This window comes from Austrofundulus limnaeus, unplaced genomic scaffold (assembly GCF_001266775.1).
Source record: "Austrofundulus limnaeus strain Quisiro unplaced genomic scaffold, Austrofundulus_limnaeus-1.0 Scaffold325, whole genome shotgun sequence".
Taxonomy (NCBI): Eukaryota; Metazoa; Chordata; class Actinopteri; order Cyprinodontiformes; family Rivulidae; genus Austrofundulus; species Austrofundulus limnaeus.
In genome coordinates, this window is record NW_013952727.1 from 104,483 (window position 1) to 123,062 (window position 18,580).

General features: G+C 40.2%; 1 protein-coding gene across 1 annotated transcript in view; it reads right to left on the bottom strand.

Moving 5' to 3' along the window:
• Positions 1 to 17,348, bottom strand: part of LOC106527441 (Golgi apparatus protein 1) — a gene marked incomplete in the record, with an annotated part of 50,689 nt that extends 33,341 nt beyond the window's left edge. Inside the window, 6 exon segments of the mRNA XM_014022328.1 lie at positions 3,753 to 3,824; positions 5,032 to 5,235; positions 6,696 to 6,911; positions 10,455 to 10,541; positions 13,014 to 13,043; positions 16,878 to 17,348. Coding sequence (XP_013877782.1) covers positions 3,753 to 3,824; positions 5,032 to 5,235; positions 6,696 to 6,911; positions 10,455 to 10,541; positions 13,014 to 13,043; positions 16,878 to 17,210 — 942 coding nt within the window.
• Positions 17,349 to 18,580: the final 1,232 nt, after the last annotated feature.

Sequence of the window (18,580 nt, forward strand, 5' to 3'; positions counted from 1 at the left end):
CCCTTCACACATGCCGCGGCGCGCGCTCCTCCCGCAGCAGGCAGTGTGGTCGGTCGGCCGGAGGACGCGCCGTCACGTAAATATGTAAACAGTTCGGCGTTCATTTTCACACGTCCGAACCAGGTCCGGATAAGTTATGTTTTTCCCCCTCCTAATTTGCGCTCTCAGCCAGGCTGCTTCTGGCTTCCTCTGTTTTGATTCCAGCCGGTTACATCATCAAAAATAATTGCGCGGTTGGCTGGTAGACTACAGATCTCTATCATAGGACAAATTTATATCGTTTCTACCGTATATCGTTTATATCTCGCATTCCTACTACACATAAGGGTTTGTTTTTCTAGGTGATTCTGAAATGTTTTTATAATCAATTTTGAGTGATTACTTATTTTTAAAATTAAATTGTGATAATGTTTAGTTAACACAAGCCTCAAATGACGCTCAACACGCAGCATGTGTCATTCAGCTGGTAGGATGGTTTATCTATGGGTTGCTGGTCACATGGTAGGGAGAACAGCCAATAGATGTGACAGATCGCCCCTAGAGGAGTGACCATTCCCAGAAGAAAATGTTTGTGGCCATTCTGCAGAATAAAGTCTGTGAATGGCCCCAGCATTGGTATTTGTATGGCTTTACTCAAGTTTAAATCCTGTACTTGCTTCCTTGTCTTCAACACACACTGGAGTAAATGAACATGCTATATTTTTCAGTAGGATAAAATGAGAGACTGATCAGTTGATCTGGGACTCGTTCTCAGTAATGAGAGTGTTGCTTTGGTCAGTTGTGGCAAAGAACGAGTTAAGTCAAAAAGCAAAGCTCTGGATTTTCTGGCCCGTCTACGTTGCGACCGTCACCTAAGGTCATGATGTTTGGATTGTGACTGGAGGAACAGGATCCTAGAAACAAGTGGCTGAAATGATCTTCCTTTGTAGAGTGGCTGCGCTCAGTCTTAAGGACAGACTGCAGGGCTCTAGAGTGCGACCAATTTGGTCGCAAATGCGACCTGATTTCCTAATAGTGCAACTAAAGACAATGTCTGGTCGCACTGGTGCGACCAATCGTTCGAGGGGGAGGGGGAGCGGTCGCCCGCTGCAACTAAAAGTTTCCATGTTCCTTAAAAAAGTGAATCATGCAGTATCAACCATAACAGTCGCCCGCGGACAGTCTCCATCTCTCCTAATAACACTGCGCTCTGCTGGCGGCTCCGCTCCACACCTCCAGCGCACCCACACACACACACACGTTTGTTTCTTGACCCCGTGGGGACCTTCCATTGACTTCCATTCATGTTTTTTTGACTTTATAGCCTAACCCTGACCATATACTCTAAAATTAACCTCACATGTACCTATCTGACCCTAAAACAAACATAAACCTTGGTCCTAAACCTAACCCCACGCCTGTAATTTGCATTTGGACCCGTGGGGACCTGGCAGTGGTCCCCACGATTCACTTCGGTCCCCACGAGGCATCTTTTTTTAGGGAAATTGTCCACACGTTGTAGGAAAAACCTGTACACACACACACACACACACACACGTTTGTTGTTCTATCTTCATGGGGACTTTGCATTGGCTTCCATTCATTTTCTTGTCAATCCTACAGCCAAACACAACCTCCCAGGTAGACTACACACCTGACCCAAACCCTAACCTCACCAGGCTGTGTGTACCAGGGAAATGGTCAATAATTGTCCCCACCATGAAGCAAAAATCTGTACACACACACGTGTGCATGCGCATAGCGAAACAACCGTAGTTTTGTTTGTTTTTAACCCAGATCGGAGTCTGAAAAACTTGTTTTTCTTGTTAACTGTGGAGAAGAAAAGAAGATGTGGATGGTTGCTCGCTCTTAAGTCCATCTTGCTAAACACTTGAGTTCTGCTCTGTGAGCAGCAGATCATTTCAGCAGCATGAGGAAGCTCACCTGTACGGCAGGCCGCTTTTACACTTAATCAGTTTCACCACAGTTACATTCCAAGTATCTGAAATAGGTTCTTCTGGGTCTCAGGGGGATAAAACTAGACATTAGATATTTAAGTGAAATAATATAATAAGATTCAATTAATGCTAATGAAATTGCAGACTTTTATGTGTTTTTTTTTTTAAATCTGCACAATCTTTTAATAAATATCAGTAATATTTCTGATATTAATCAATATTCTCTGTTCATCATTCTGGTTTATACAAGGCCAAAGATCCATAGGGCCAAACTACAGGAGTTGTCCATCTGAGGGGCCACCTTAAAATTTTATAGAATCACTTTAAATACTTTTCAGTAAGTTATAGATCTACAATTCTGGTTCAAATAAAGAACTTCATGTTTACTAGATTGTTAACTAATTATTTTTCGAGTAAATGTTAACTAATTATTTTCGAGTTAATGTTGCCTTAATGAACAGTGATTTAAAAAAATAACCTGTAAAACTCTGATGTTAAATGCGACATGGTTGAAAATTTGGGTGCACCTAACTTTTGTGCTGGTGCGCCTAAGAAAAAAATGTTAGGTGCACCGGTGCAACCAGTGCAAAAAGTTAGTCTGGAGCCCTGGACTGGGGAGCTCTGGATCTGCAACCAGACTACAATTAAAAGATGGAGATTTTTCGTCAAGGTTTTATTAACCTCAGACAGGATGTTGATGTACGTTAGGTTATTTTAGATAAGGTCAGCCTCAATAGACCAAATGAGTTCGAGACCAACTGCAGACATCTTTTTGTGCTTTCAGGAGACGATGAAGCAACATCTCCATCTCCTCCTTTTACATTAGAATCAAGGATCCCTCAAAGAAATTCTTTTGGATTTCAATAAAAGACAGTTGGATTATCAATTGTCTCACTTAGCACTTAGTCTCTTAAGCTTGGTTTATACTTTGAGACGCCTTTCCCCCTGCTGAGTGACAAAAAAGTGCGCAACTTCGTCTGCTCTCCGCTGCTATCCCCCGGTGACGGCCATCTTGTGCAGAAAAGTCAGAACTGTGAGATGAGGACCATGCGGCTCAGAGCGTGTGATTGGTTTGAACTTTGTAGGTGCGTTTGTTCACGAGGAACACCACAGCTCTCTAGCAGCCCTGAGGAGCAGAACTCTGATCCGCTCTGCCTTCTGCAGCTTATTTTGTTTAAAAAGATTTTTTTCATGAAGCTAATTGTTAATAGAGCTAGAAAAGCACAATATCCAGCCATCTTCATGGCTGTTTATGTACTTATATGAGCTGTGGGAGGGCAGAGGGAGGATCTATGATAATTTAGAGTCCGCCGTGTCTTTAGCTCGTTTATACTCGCTCAGGAAAAAAAAGTCCAAAATTACGCAATCTCAAACCTGCTGTCTCACGTCTTACTGAAGTATAATCCAAGCTTTACAAGTCAGCAGAACCCTGCTGAATAACCTTGACTGCAACATAACTCAGTTGTTTTCTTATCTCCCGTAAGTACAACAACTGAGCAACAACGCACCAACAAACAGTCCAATCAAGGTTGTTGAACACTTTGTAGCTGTCTCAGATCCTTGGATGGAAGATAACACTTTAATGTCTAGATGCTCAAACATTCACCTGGTTTAAACATCATTACAGACAGTCTAGTCAAAGCTTCTGTTAAGAACAAAAGACGGACTTCCGTTCATCTCTGCATAAAGTAAATATGTAAAATAGCATTGGATCACAAAAAGTGACAAGTATAATGAAGCTAAGGTTAACAGATGAGAAAGAACAGTTGTGTTGAAAAATTAAAACACTCTGAAGATGAAGTAAACAGCTCTCACCCTCTCAGACATGGCCTCCTCAAACTTGTGATTGAACAGACATTTGTAAACTCGGCCCTCTCCGGCTAAAGTCTGGAAAAAGAAAAGAAAAAAAAAAGAATGAACCGTCAGATCTGCTGCCATCTGGATCCAAACACACGATTTAACTGAGATTATCTTACAGAAACAATGGAACAGTGAACCATGTGTTGTTCATATTAAAACCTGTGAAGAACATCAAGTCCTCAGTTACATTTGAGGTATAATATGTATTATTTCCACCATTATTATTATTATTATTTTTATTGCTTTTACCAATTGCATCAAATTGTACAGCTCAATTAAGAATAGAGTGCTGATTTTTATTTGTTGTAAAGTATATTCCATGTACTTGCTCTATTTTTGTCTTTTAGCTTTTATTATGCCCCTTTTAGCACAAGTAACAGTTTGCTACTTTTAAAGTTAAGAGTTTTTATTGCAATTATTTTCATTAACACCCTTTTTGCTGATTTCAGCTACTGTTCTGCTGAATAAAGAACTCAATACTAACTGTTGTGTTGATAATGTTAGCTTAAGCATATTTTTAGGTAACTTTAGCAATTGTTTTGCTCATTTTAGCTGTTGCTCTAACTTTTACAACTGTTTTCCTATTTTTGCTACTGTTTTGCAGCTTTTAACAACTGATGCAACAATTTTAACTACCGCTTTTTTCTCATTATATCTTAGGCATTGGTTTCTGGAACTGCCCTGCTGCTTTTAGCTTGTGTTCCTTTGATGTTAGCGTATATTCTGCTTCTTTTAGCGATAACATCTTAATGTTAGCTTCTTCAGCAGATTTCAGCAGCCATTCACATCTATAGATTAACACTCTGTTTAAACAAAAAAAATATGTCAAACAACCAGTACTTTGATCAAGAGTTTTGGCCAAGCTCACAACCCACCAGATGAAGTTTTATCATGTTTTAGCACCTATTGCATGTCTTACTATCATCACAAAGTTATGATTCAAAAAACGCCTCATTTGGTTTAGGTTTGGTTTGAAGTATGTATGGGATGCTTGCTGGATTTTTCATTAGACCCATGGATTTTGCATGTGCAGGACTGAAAGTCTTCAAAGTCAGTCTGAGAACTTCTGCAGGACTAAAGTGACGTGACAGCATTAAGCACAGCTGGATCAAATTTTTACCTGAACACTCCCTGTAGCAGCTCCTACGGTGGGTTGTGAGTGACGCTTTAGCCAACAACATACAATTTATCAAGTCAAGAACTGAAGACACAAAATGCATCTTATGATCCTCACGTTTTCACAAAAGCGTTCTCGGTCGTCTCTGCAGGCAAAGTACAGGTAGCGGTCGAGGTGGAAGTCGTCAGAAGAGAGCTCTGCTACTCTCATGATGGCCTTTTTACAGTCATCCTTGATGTGGTGAGCACCAGGCTGCTCCTCAGCTTCACGAACTAAACCTTTCTCCAGACAGGAGATCACCTCCCCCTGAGAGTGGACATCCTGCACACAGAAACACACAGTCACAGTTACAGCAACAGTAGAACTAAAGGCAGAGCTTTCTGTTATCAGAGTACTGTCTTCTACAGTACATCTCATAGTATATACATATAAATATGTACTGCATAGTCTCAGTCACTTGTGATTCTGTTAGTATTTAAACGGGAGTAAACTGACTGATTCAAGTAAAAAAAAAGCATTCTGTGTAAAACCAAAGCATTCATGGTATTTTGAGGTACAAGACAGAGACATACAAGGTGAGTCAGAAGTCACAGGACAACCTTTTGTTTAGGCAGCTTTCATGATGGCAGCCATGTGATGGGATATTCAAAAGTCATTTTCCCTTTCCTTTATGAAATTAAAGAGTCTTCAGACTGCCCCTTTACTCAAGAATTTGGTGAAGAAGAAAATTCTAGGAGTGGAAATGATAGAATTCAACTCCAGCAATCTTGAGCTCCAGAACTCATCATCACCACCAACACCACTGCAGAGGGCTTTGCCATCTTAGCTTGCATGCTAGCTAGCCGCTAGCTATGCTCGATTACCATGCTCTCACGATGAGAAAAGGTTCACTTTTGTTGAGCAACCTTTCTTCCAGCTGTTTAAGAGCAGCTGACACTTAGACTCTAATATTAGCCACTCTGTAGGTCAACTATCATTTCCTTAAACGTTCTGTAGCTTCTCTTTATTAACATACAGCTTCTTGAAAGACTCAGACTTCAATGCTACGTTCACACCAAACGTGTTTTGAGCTGCAGAAGCGGCCGGTTTACGTGCAAAGTCTATGGTGGACGCGCCTCTAGGTGTCTCGCGGAGCGTCTAGTCCGTTTAGTGCGGCACGTGAGGAAGCGGAAGATAGCGGTTTCCGTGCATGCGGTACGGCGAAAGCAGCCGACGATCGAGTTCAAAAATCGGAACTTTTGCTGCTCAAAACGCGTTCGGTGTGAACGTAGCATAATGTCTGATGGTGAGGCTTCCCTCAGTCAGTCCTGGCAGACACATCTTTACATTTATAAGAGTTTTACAAAATAAAAAATGTTTCAGAGGACAAGATTCTGACAACTATTTCAACGAGTAGTTATACATTATAATCACATTCCTGGAGAAATGCATCCTATCCCATGTGTGCTCAGTCCAGGATCTTTTAAAACCACATCCTTCATGTAGAACACGGAGGTCAAAAAACCAGAGGCTTTTAAATGTTCCAAGGTTGGTCCAAGGTTTAATCAACTTGAAGGCACTGATAAAGACCTCCTCACTGACATATGTCTTCAGTAAACCTTGACAACTTGATTTTACTATCTTGTTTTATTACTCTTATCTTTTTAGATTTTTCTTATTCATTGTTTGGTGTTTGTAAATGTCACAGGAATATAAACTGATTGATGGAGTCCTTAACTAAGATAAAAAGCAGCTGGTCTTCATGTGAAGCCAGATCCATCTGTGACAGGCCTGTTGCTCACCTTCTGTCCAGTGATGATGTTTCCACACTTCAGGGCGTTGATGTCTGCAAGACACTTCTTCATGAAGCCACAGATCAGTCGGTAGTCACTGAAGATGATGCTAGTCATCTTGGTGATATACTGGTTGCACTGGTAGTCGCTGATGTTGCCACGATGTTCCACCAAACAGGACACCAGGTAGCCTTTTCCCAACTCCTCCGCAGCACATTCTTTAATCTGAGCAGAGACAGAAACACCTCAAAGTTCTGGTTCAGACAGTGGACTACATGAAGACATAAATTGATCCAATATCTGTAAATCATTAACACTCATTTCAACAGGTTCAACAACATACCATATTCTTTGATGTTTTATTTTTTTTAATAAACCTGAGACAATCTATTTCAAACTGTCTGCAGCCTGTTGGTTTAAACTATGAATGTCTTATTTAACATGGACTTGATTTAGTCAAGAAAAGGCATTCAAGAACTTTCAGAGCGACTTATTAAGATTTAGGATCTCAGCGGGCAGCAGCTGCTGGAGTTGGAGACTCAAGCCTGACTAGAAACTGTGAAAAAACATGTCATTTTTCAGTTTCAGTCTAAATTCTGAGTGTTTGCCAATAGCGGTGCACTGAATGTAGTTTTCTGGCCAATCATCGAGCTTTAAAATGGTTTGGTCGATATAGATTTTCTAAATAACTGACAGACGTTAAAGGGTCACAATACACCTTCAATGTTCCAATCAGATTTTATTGACCAACAATGAACAATACCCTTGAAACAATACAAAGTTATTTTAACTAGACATTAGGTAGAGCTCACAGCAGAGCAAAATGGAACAGTGGCTGATTTTCAGACCTTTGTGGAGGTAGATGAGAAGCCGACCTTTTTCAAAGACCTTATCCATGAACTAGCTGATCTCTGATCTGTAAATCGGCTGGCTGTTTTTATCAGTGCACCCCTCTCTGCAACCAAGTGAAGCTGTGAGAACGTGCAGCAGAGCCACCAAGGATGATGGATAAACAGCATGGCACAGAACAAGTTAAAAACATCAAGTTTAAACTAGTTTTTAATCATGAATCAGCATAATTTTAGACCTGGAATATTTTCTATCCATCCATCATCTATACCTGCTTCTTCCTTTCAGGGTCACTGGTGCCCATATCCAGCAGTCACAGTGCGAGGGGCAGGGTACACCTTGGACAGGTCGCAAGTCCATCACAGAGACACACATAGAGACAAACGAGACAAACCACCATTCACTCTCTCACTCAAACCTAGGGACAGTTTAGAGTTATCAGTTAACCTAACAGTCATGTTTTTGGTCTGTGGGAGGAAGCCGGAGTGCTCGGAGACAACATGCAAACTCTACCCAGAAAGGTCCCCAGGCCGGGATTTGATCCAGCGACCTTCTTGCTGAGAGGTATCAGCTCTACCAACTGAGCCACCTGGAATGTTTTCTATAAGAGAAATATTCCAATGCGAAGTCAAAACACAGCTCTAGTGCTCGAGGCAGGTTGGACACGTCAGGAACAAATCTGAGGCAGGTTTGAGAGACAACCACAACTCTGTGACTAATTTTCTATTTTTTTTAACCTGTTCAAAATTCAAATTATAAAACTGCAGTCATTCGAGACTAAAGTCAAGAAATTAAAAACCCTGCAAACGTTGGATATTCAGGAATGCGGTTTGCCAACAAGTCTCCAACTCTTGAAGGCAGGTGAGAAACTACTTTGCAGTGAATGTACTGCAGGGCTATTCAACTAATCTGCTCTGGGGGCCACAGTTACTGTCGGTCAACAGCTGAGGGGCTGAACATCCAGCAATTAAAGTCATTATGTAAATAAAACAAGTATTACAAAAATATGTTACCTTTGAATTAGTTTATTTTGCAGCATTTAATCATGAATACAACATACAGAACCCTATAAAAGTAGTGATAATTACACATTATCAAAAATAAAAACAACAACTTTATGCCTCCAATTTGACACAAATAATATTTAATATCTCTGACTTGCCAAATATTTAAACCAATTTTATTTTCACTTTCATAGTTTTATCTTCAACTGCTTGTAATTTTATCTGTCTTGAGTGTTCATAGAAATGGTTTTTACCAGCTTCTAGCCAAGATTCTGACGGTTCTGTATATACCAAACATGTCTACGTCTAACTAAAAGAACTTAGAGTAATTAAAGTAGAAAACCGGGGGTTTGGGGTTAAGAGGTGAATGAAGCAATTGGCAGGCTGAACTTTGGTCACTCGCAGGCCGCCAGTTTAATAGTCCTGATGTACTGTATGCATACTCGGGCTGGGACTCCATAATGTTAATTACTAGGGGTGCAACAATACATGTACCCGTATCGAACAGTGCTTTAGGTTCAATACACACTTGTATCGAACAATACAGATTTTTTAAATTTATTTTATCAACTTGTCTTCTGAAGATGCTCTGTGTTAAAGGATCAGTGGATCCGTGTTCGACTACTCCACCTAGGTTGCACTGTCGAGCGCAGATCCACTGAGAAACTTGCTGTTTCAGCAACATTTAATTTAAAAAAACTGTACTTTTGAGGTTAAATAAATGGTAATAATTTAAATAAATTACAGGTTAAAAAGGGCATGGACATTTCTTATTTTTGTATCGAAAAAATACTGAACCGAACCGAATTGTGAATTTTCTGTATTGTTGCACCTCTATTAATTACAGATAAAATAATGCGTAAAAAAAAAGAACTCAGTGAATTGTACACTTTATGGAGCACAGGTACAATCCAACGCTGTGGCAGAAATGCATCAGGTGCTCAGACGTTTTGTTAAAAGCTAACGTGAACAAGAAGAATGTTCTGCTTTGTTGGTTTGGCAGGATATTAAAAAAAACATCCAAGTGGTAACAGAGAGAGAACATAGTACCTGAAGACGTTTCCTCATCACAACAGTACGTCAAACTTAAGGTATCATTTAGACATAAAAAGCAAGCACCACTATTGAAGTTAATGCTACAGTCGTCCTGCCTGCAGAACGATGGGTTCCTGCTGTCTGCAGGTGGACAGTCCAATCAGACCCCACAGACCAAACGATGGGGTTCAGAATCAAAATAAGTCATTTTAACAGGCCTGTAATTAACTCCATTATGTTTTTTATCCAGTCCCATCCCTAATGTTTTCATCAAGGCCTGTATGATTTAAAAACAAATAATCCACAGTAAATTCAATCCTGTTCATTCAATTCTTGCTTAAAAAAGAAACTTTGAAATTGTATAAATATTTCACCCAGGAAAATAAACAATTAAAATTAGGAAACGAATGCCTGAAATAAACACATTTATGCTCACGATGGATGTGAACTTTTGACCACAACATCATGTTAAGTGTTGTAAACCGTTTATGTCAAAATAAACTGAGACCGCTCTGACAGGTTGGACCAGATCAAGATAAGAGCCGGGGTCACAGACTGGCTACCTGACCTGTCTGCTGGTTCTGACACTGAAGTCATGTGTGGCCATCACAACAGGACATGACCAGTTCCACTGGTTCTGTGAGGTTCCTGAGAGACTCTGTGTGTTTGATACAACAGAACAATAACTCTAAACATTTGATGCGTTACTAAAATAGTTATTAGAATACCTAAACCAGTAACATAATTCCACATCAAATGGTTAGAAATCAAATGTTTATTTTCTCCTGAACATCTTTAAACTTCAGTCTGACACTCTTACGGTCACTGACACTGAAGTTTCTAGAAACTGCTGAGTTTAAATTTGGTTTTAGCTTCTGACCTCAGGGATTGTCGTCTTGCAGACCTCCACAGCTACAGACTCAAACTTTGGGTCGGTGGTCAGGTTCAGCTTGTAGTTCCACAGCAGCTGGAGGAAAGATCAAACATGAGTTAGACAGATCCTTCATCATGAGTCTCACACTGATCTTAGAGATCAAAACTGAACAAATATTTAACTGTGACAGGCTAAAAACTAGATTTCTATCTAAATCAACATTTATTAGAGTTCATTCGCTGTTCAGTTTGAATGTTTTCATTTCGATCAACTGGTTGCCCCTGGGCTGTATGCAGCACACAAGAACATCTCTTTCTTAAAAAAATAAATAAATAAAATAAAAAAGGGATTTAAAAAAAAAAACCTTCACAAATTCCACAGAATCTGAAAAAGAAATTAATTGCAGCCCAGAACAAAAAGTGTAAATGAGGATAGAGTTTCAGGTGATTACAGGGGTGACCTACAGTCCTTTGATGAGGTCAGACAAAAAAAAAATCTTTATCTGAACCTCCAACAAAAACACAGAAGTTAAAGCCAGAATGGAAACTTTCTTTGTCAGATTATTCCAGTAGTCTCACAGGAACAAATGAGACATTTATCTTGTCTGACTCAAAAATACTTATAGTTTTTTAGTTACATGGTTCACCCTTCCTGTGAGCCCACCTCCTGCAGGAGGGGCCATATGAGTTGGGTGCATGGTGTCGTGGAACATGTCATGTTTCTGGTGAAGAAGAAGCCTGAGCTTATGAGGTACCAACTAACTATAGTTGGGTTCACCTCAAAGCATGTGGGTAATGACGGTTTAACCTGAAGGGTGTGATTAGAAGAAACAGGCCCCCTGATCTAAACCTTAGCAGTTAGACTTCTATGCTAGACAAAGTTTGTTCGTCACAAACACTATGTTCAAACGCAAGGGTGTCCATAAGAGCATAGAGAACCAGGACACCCTAGGCCTCAAATCAATGATTAACGTTGTAGTCGTGTCATCTGATCTCCAGCCATATGTTTACTAGGGGTGTAGGAAAATATCGATACACAGATATTTATCGATATTTCATTTCCCAATACTGTATCAATTTTTAATTAAGGTTTAAAATGTCAACTTTCCTGCCAACGGTTCATTTTTATGTTGTAGTTCAGCCTCTGACCGTTATTTGGCAGCAGCGAGCCAGCTATTTTGCTCCTCTACTCCTAAGGAGCCAGAGAGTAACGTAGCATTAGCATTGTGAGTAAACATTAGCTTCATGCACCGATAGCTGAATATGAGCAGAAAAGATCGACACCCTCTGCCTTCTAAGCTGAGGTAAGGTTACCAACAGTCCCTTATTAGTAAGAATGTCTGTATTTTAAGCCAAATTGAAGCGTCTCATCCGGGGCGCTCTTTTTCTGACTGTAGTCAGCCGTGACGTTACAGAAGGCAGGCAGGCAGGCATGCGTCTATCGCCTCGAGCTTAGGGGGTGTTGTGCGAAATTCAGTTCCCCTGTGAAAATCTGTAAAAATAATGTGTTCCCCCTCTGTAACATGGGAACAAAATAATTTACCTCCAAGTCTTTAACTGTGTTGATTACTCTCATCATAAACAACAAATCCTGAAGATTTGGGCTAATTTGCTCTTTATTGGCCAAAGTTACCTGGATGGAACCAAATATTTAGGCTTGTAAGCTACAGTTTGCACTGTTTCAATTAAAGAAAACTAATTGTCTCACCACATCTTTGATTAATTTTGTCCAGCTGCAGACTAGGTCTCTGTCCAATCAGAGCAGGTTTTGTGTAGTTGGTTCTTTTAATCAGTTTTCAGTTCAATTAATTCAATCCAAGTCTATGGAACAGTCGTAAAATGTCACCAAAATCACTCTGTCCCTCTAAAATCGTTCAGAAAATCGAATCGTATCGTTCGCTGAATATCAAATATCGTATTGTATCGTGAGATTAGTGTATTGCTACAGCCTTTATGTTTACATAAGGTGAAAAAAGGAGCAAAGCTTGTCAGTTGGTGAGTTGGATCATGTGGCAGGAGAAGATGCCAGACCCAGAATATCCAAACATGTAGTGAGAGTTTTCTGGGAATGCCTGGCAGATCTTTAACTCCCACCTCCAAGAAAGCTTCAACCACATCCCAGCAAAGACAGCAGACAGTGAGTCTGAGTGGCCCATGTTCTGCTGCTCCACTGTCGAGGTGGATGCAGGGTTGTTCCGTGTGCTTTTCCACATCAAGAGGATGTCCCCTGAATGCATTGCTAGGAGGGTTTTCCGGGCATGTTCAACTGGGAGAACACACTGGTGAGACCGTGTCTCTCAGCTGGCCAGGGAACCTTAGAATTCTCCCAGAGGAGCTGGAACAGTTGGATGTGGAAAGAGAGGTCTGGGCCTTTCTGCTCAAGCTGTAGGCCCTGCGACCCAACTCCGAAACAAATTTAAGATAATTGATTAATTGATTGATTGATTAATTGATTGATTAATTGACTGACTGGACTGACTGACTGGAATGACTGACTGGACTGACTGACTGGACAGACTGACTGGACTGACGGAGTAAAGTGGTGTTTTGATGCCAAGACACTTACGTGGTTGCACTCAGTAGCGATCTCAGTTTCCTGAAAAGACAAAAGAAATGGTTGTTAAAAGTTGCTCTGCAGAGATTTGACACAACTCAGTTTGGTGTTGAACTGCTGTGGCTGTTCTGGAACATGCACTGATAGGCTTTTAAAACAAATGAAGGCTCACATAACATCGCTGCACCATGCACTCTTTAAATCAAATAAGAAAAATGTTGCGAATATGTCGTTAAGTAAATTTCTACTCCAACTCTCAAAGCCTTTTACTCAACACCTGGCAGGCCAAACATTCCTGAAGCAGTAGAGCATTCCTGTTTGCACAGACATTTAGCAGGATTTAATGCTGTGCAGCATTTCTACTGCTACTGCTGAGGGAAAGTGATTGAGAGAGAACCACACGTTACATATTAAAAGCACAACTCAATACAGCACAGTGTGTGTCTGTTCATTATTGGGCACACTAAACACAAACACTCAGTCAAAAGAGATCTGTGATCTCAGTGGGGTTTTCCTGGATAAATAAAGGTTAACAAAAAAAAAAACCCAAGAAATACTGGTTTACTGCTAATCCTACACTTCTAGTAGCCCTGAAAGGTCACTGAAGGATTTTCTCACGCTGCTAACAACATTAAAACCTTTATTTTCAGGTAATGAAATGTTTGTTTCAAAGTTGATTGATCAGTGTAGTGCAACTCAGCAATGCCTTCATGTCAACTCAGACAAAAACAAGGATCTTTCACAAGACACCTCAGTCCAGGACCATCTCTGAATAGACCGAGGTGGCGAAGTGGTTTAAAGTCAGCCCGGCCCATGATGCACCTCTGTGCCGCCGAGCACCATGTGCGCTGTGGCTCAATAGTGTGATAAAGTGATGACAACAGTGTAGAACTGCTCGCTCACAGGACTGAACAACAGATTTATTACAGAGGGAACAACAATAGTGTTGCACAGCAACTTTGTATTTAGTCTAAATAAAAAGTTGACAAATCTAAACTGAGTTAATTCATTATGTTTTGTGAGATATGAGGCAGATGGACAGCAGGAAATAATGTTGAGGTTTATTCTTGTAAAACCATGTTCTGATTTAGAGTAAAATAAATAAACAGTGGCTGATTTATGGCCAGAGCAACTTAATGCTCCCTACATTCAGAGTGGGGCAATAGGGCAAATAATGTGCATTTATACAGAAAACATTTAATTGTGACGTTTATGATGCATCTTATAATGCAGTGGTTCTCAGTCCTGGTCCTCAAGGACTCCTTTCCTGCATGTTTAGACGGTTCCCTGATATGAGTCACACCTGGTTTGAATGAATAATCTTCTGAAGACCTGCTGAATAGCAGGGAAACAAGTAAAACATGCTGGATAGGGGCTCTTGAGGACAAGGATTGGAAATCACTGTTATAATGTAAACAGAAACTTTAAATACAGAACTGCACAAATGTTTTCATGATCACTACATTTAATACAATTTCATTACAAAATGTCTGGTTTTGGAAACAAAGTAACACTAAATTAAGGCTGGTTTAAAACATTTGAACAGAGCGTCTTTATTCTAGGATAAATATGAAAATTCTGTTTGAGGTTTTACTGACACACTAAAGTTTGTTGCTCAGCTCGTGTCTGCGTGTTTGGCTGCTACTAAAATATCCCACGAAGCACTGAACTGAATTTAGTGAAACTCTCAAAAAGCAATCATTGATGAACATCTACAACTTTGATTAACTTTTAGGGTCAACCAAATTCAAGATGCAACCTCAGCAAACATAAACGTGATTGTAACTGTCAATTTTACGAACACGGAGATAAAATTTGTCGCGGTCGTAGCAGAGTCATTCTCTTGCAAAATCATGAGACTGCACATAACTATATTTACGAGGTTAGACCGAAACAGCCACAACTCTGTCATTTCTCATGCATTCCTTTAAGAAATGTTCAGCCTTTACTTTTAGAACAGCAGCTTTTTATTGTGCACACGTTCTGCCACACTCCACTTACTTTCTGCCCTTTTGTAAGATCAGGAAAATACTAAAAGCAAATTGAGGTGTTTTCCAAACTAAGTAGGAACTGTGATCTGGATTCTGATTGTCTGTTGGGATGCAGGACTGATGACTTCAACTGGACCAACAGTTTAATACAGGAGCCCAAACCAGGTTGAGTGTAAAACCAGTCCCTCAGTAGGCTGAGCCACACTCTTATAGTTATCATCGTTCGTTATCGTTATGACTTATTTTTAGCTACAGTTATTATTAGAGATGCACCAGGGAAACAACTCGTGACCGGTACTGGCCAACGTTCGGCCTGACCGGCCCTGATTGGTGATCGGCTGGTCAGTTTGGATCCTTAGGAAAGTTTTTAACTGTCTGGAGAGAACAGAGTTAGCTGCATGGGCTGTCTGTGTGGTTTTTAGGAATAAAAATCAGAGGAACGAAAGCTGGAGCAGCTGTAAGAAGGAACTTTTCTGTGGAGGAATATTATCTGCCCTTCATCGTCATGTAGCTGATGTTGGTTTTAACTGCAGCTCAGAAGACAAAAGAACTGATTACAGATATGTTTTTTTCCACTTCTTGGTAATTACACGTTCAGCAGCGAGGCTGCGACTCAAAATCAGCTAATTTTCTTCACAATTCGGCTGCAATTGTGTGTCTCCACTAGGCTCCAACAGTGGAAAAGATTCTGGCTGAAGCTCCATCTAAAGCCCAAACAAAACCCTGAACAAAACCAAAGGTCCACAAACCACGTCTAAAAACCTGAAAGTAATCTGAACCAGAGTTGGTATAAAGTTTACCAACTGGTGGAAAGTGTAAACTCCGTCCACTGAAAATAAAATAACCTTCAAACTGAAGGTCGTTTCCAAACAAGCACTGAAAGGAGCTGATTAGAGCTCGGATTAATGATAAAAGTCCTGCAGCTGCTGTCTGTGTGTCAGGAAGAAAGGGGTTTTAGAAAACATCACATGCTATCATCACTCTGAGCTCTGTTCTGATCGGAAACAGATCTTTAACATGACAAATGGACCAGATAATCAGAAAGGCTCTGACCCTAATTCATTAAACATCTTACTAAAACCGGTGCTGAAACACAAAAACCCAGCCGTCCTGGTGCTGCAGACGGAGGTTCGTGTCCGGGCACAGAACCAGGTCCAAACACAGAACCAGCCTGCTGTAAACCTGCAGTTAGGTTGGACCACAGCTCAGCAGAGCTCGGATGTTAAACATATTATAAAGTGACCCAAAGGAATTCAGGATCAGCGTGTCCTTAAAGAAAACACTGAGCTGAGACATGTTTAACCAAAAATACTTAAGGTTTACCCCAAACTGAGCTTAAGCAGAATCCAGGTTTACCTGCTTTAATCTAAATCAATTATGTTTAACAGATTACAGAACCAGTAACACCTGATGCCTGAAAGACACCGACTTTTGCTAAAAGTTGATTCAGATGAACGTCTTGCTGCAACGACTCCCAACTTCCTGAATCATCTACTTTTCACTGACATTAAAATAATAAAAAGGAAGCTTTAAAGCCACGCTTTGCTGATAGTATATATAATTTTTAAAACTATTCGTTTTAAAATGGTCAACGTTGTTTCGCCTCCTAAGACAAACAGATTTAAGTTGTAATGAAGACAGCTGACAGTTTTGGCTCTGCTTCCTGCCGAATTGATCATTGCAACTTAATATTTTAAAATCGGCACTTACCCTGGTTCTAAACTCAGTATAATAATCACAATGACAATAGTTTCTTAATTGCAGATTTTTTGTGCGGCAGTTCGTATGACGTTCTGAAAATACGGTGTAGCAGCTAACGTGGCTAACAGTGGGTGGTTAACAGGCACACCCCGGATCTGAACAGAAACAACGGGAATCTATTTACCTCTTTCTTGTCCTGCAGACACTCCAGTACCGCCAAGTTGTTGTTCCAGGAATGTTTGGGGCACAGCCGGGTAAGGTCCTCTCTGCACACCGCCTCCTCAGACAGCTTCCAGCCGGCAGGACGCCTCCGAGTCAGCGAGGCCGCAGCAGGCTGGATGCGATCAGCAGTGCCTGGGTTCGCCGCTGCGGCTCCCGGACCTCCGCCCAGGTTCTGAGCCCTTTCAGCATTAATTCCTAGTTTGGAGATAATGTTGTTTTCAGCTCGAAGTTGGTGTACATGCGATAAGCTGCAGAAGAGAACTAGAAACAAGGGAACACGTCTACAGTTCGCCATCTTCACTGAACCACTGCTGACGCGTTCAGGACGCCTCGGAAATTTCACGAGGCCTATGACACATTCTTCTTCTTCTTGTGGTGTTTAATGGCGGTTGGCAATAAACTGAAGGTGTGCATTACCGTCACCTACTGGTATGGAGTGTGATTCAAGATGAATTGTATACTACTAAAATTATTGTATTTCTTTTTACATTTTCAAATCTACCTATTAAAAATAAATAAATGAATAAAGGAATAAATGAATAAATAAATAAATAAATAAATAAATAAATAAATAAATAAATAATATCAACTCAAATCATGTTAAAAAATTTTGTCTTTTTCAAAAATCGTGTCATGTTTTGTATATGTTTGCTCCTTAAATTCTTTTGTAATAGATCTATTATGTCAAACCTTTCCTTAATGTTTCTGAACTGTTTTATCATAAATTGTCTCTCTTGCTTGTACTTCTGACATTCTTTTATAACATGTTCTATGGTTTCATTTTGTCCACAGTAATCACATTTCCCTGTATTATGTTTTTGTATTGCAAAAAGTGTCAAATTAAGTCCTGTATGCCCAAATATCAACCTTGTTATCACTCTTTCTTCTTTTCTGCTCCTTTTTCCAGCTCTCATTTCTCCTACCACTCTTTGGATCTTATAAAACCACATCCCTTTGTTATCTCTCTCCCATCTCTTCTGCCATTCTTTCTTCAGTCTTTCTTTAATTATACTTTTTGCTTCAGATTTACTTGTCTTAATTATAATGTTAATCTCACTTTTAACTGCTTTCTTTGCCATTTTATCTGCTTTTTCATTTCCTCTTACCCCTATACTAGTACCCAGACAAAAACAACAGTTAACCCCATCCGTTGTATTCTGAATAATGTATGACTAATTTCTAGTAAAATGTCTGGCCTGCTGTCTTAGTGATTGTTTTTTTATACTCATTAAAACTGAACTTGAGTCTGAACAGATAATAGTTTTTATAGGTTTTACTTCTTCTACCTACTGAATGGCAAAAAACAATATAACCCACTTTCTGTCAAAATGATGGATGACCCAAAGTCAGAGGTCAAGCTGTGACCTCTAGGGTCAAGGCATGACCTCTGGGGTCATGGGAAAGCCCCCTTCTCACCCCCTCTTCCACCTTTAATAATAACAGGTGTGACCTCTGGGGTCATGAGAAACACTCTCTTATAATAGAAGCTATAGGAATAGAATGCGTCTTTTGATTCTGTCCATCACAAAGAAATAATAAGTAGTCCAGCCCCGCCAGAGCTTGCTAACCAATCAGAAAAGATGGGTGGGATTTCTATTCCTTTATATTTTCTTCTTACAGCGTCTTCACATTAATTCTATCACCACCAGTATTTGCTGTTGACAA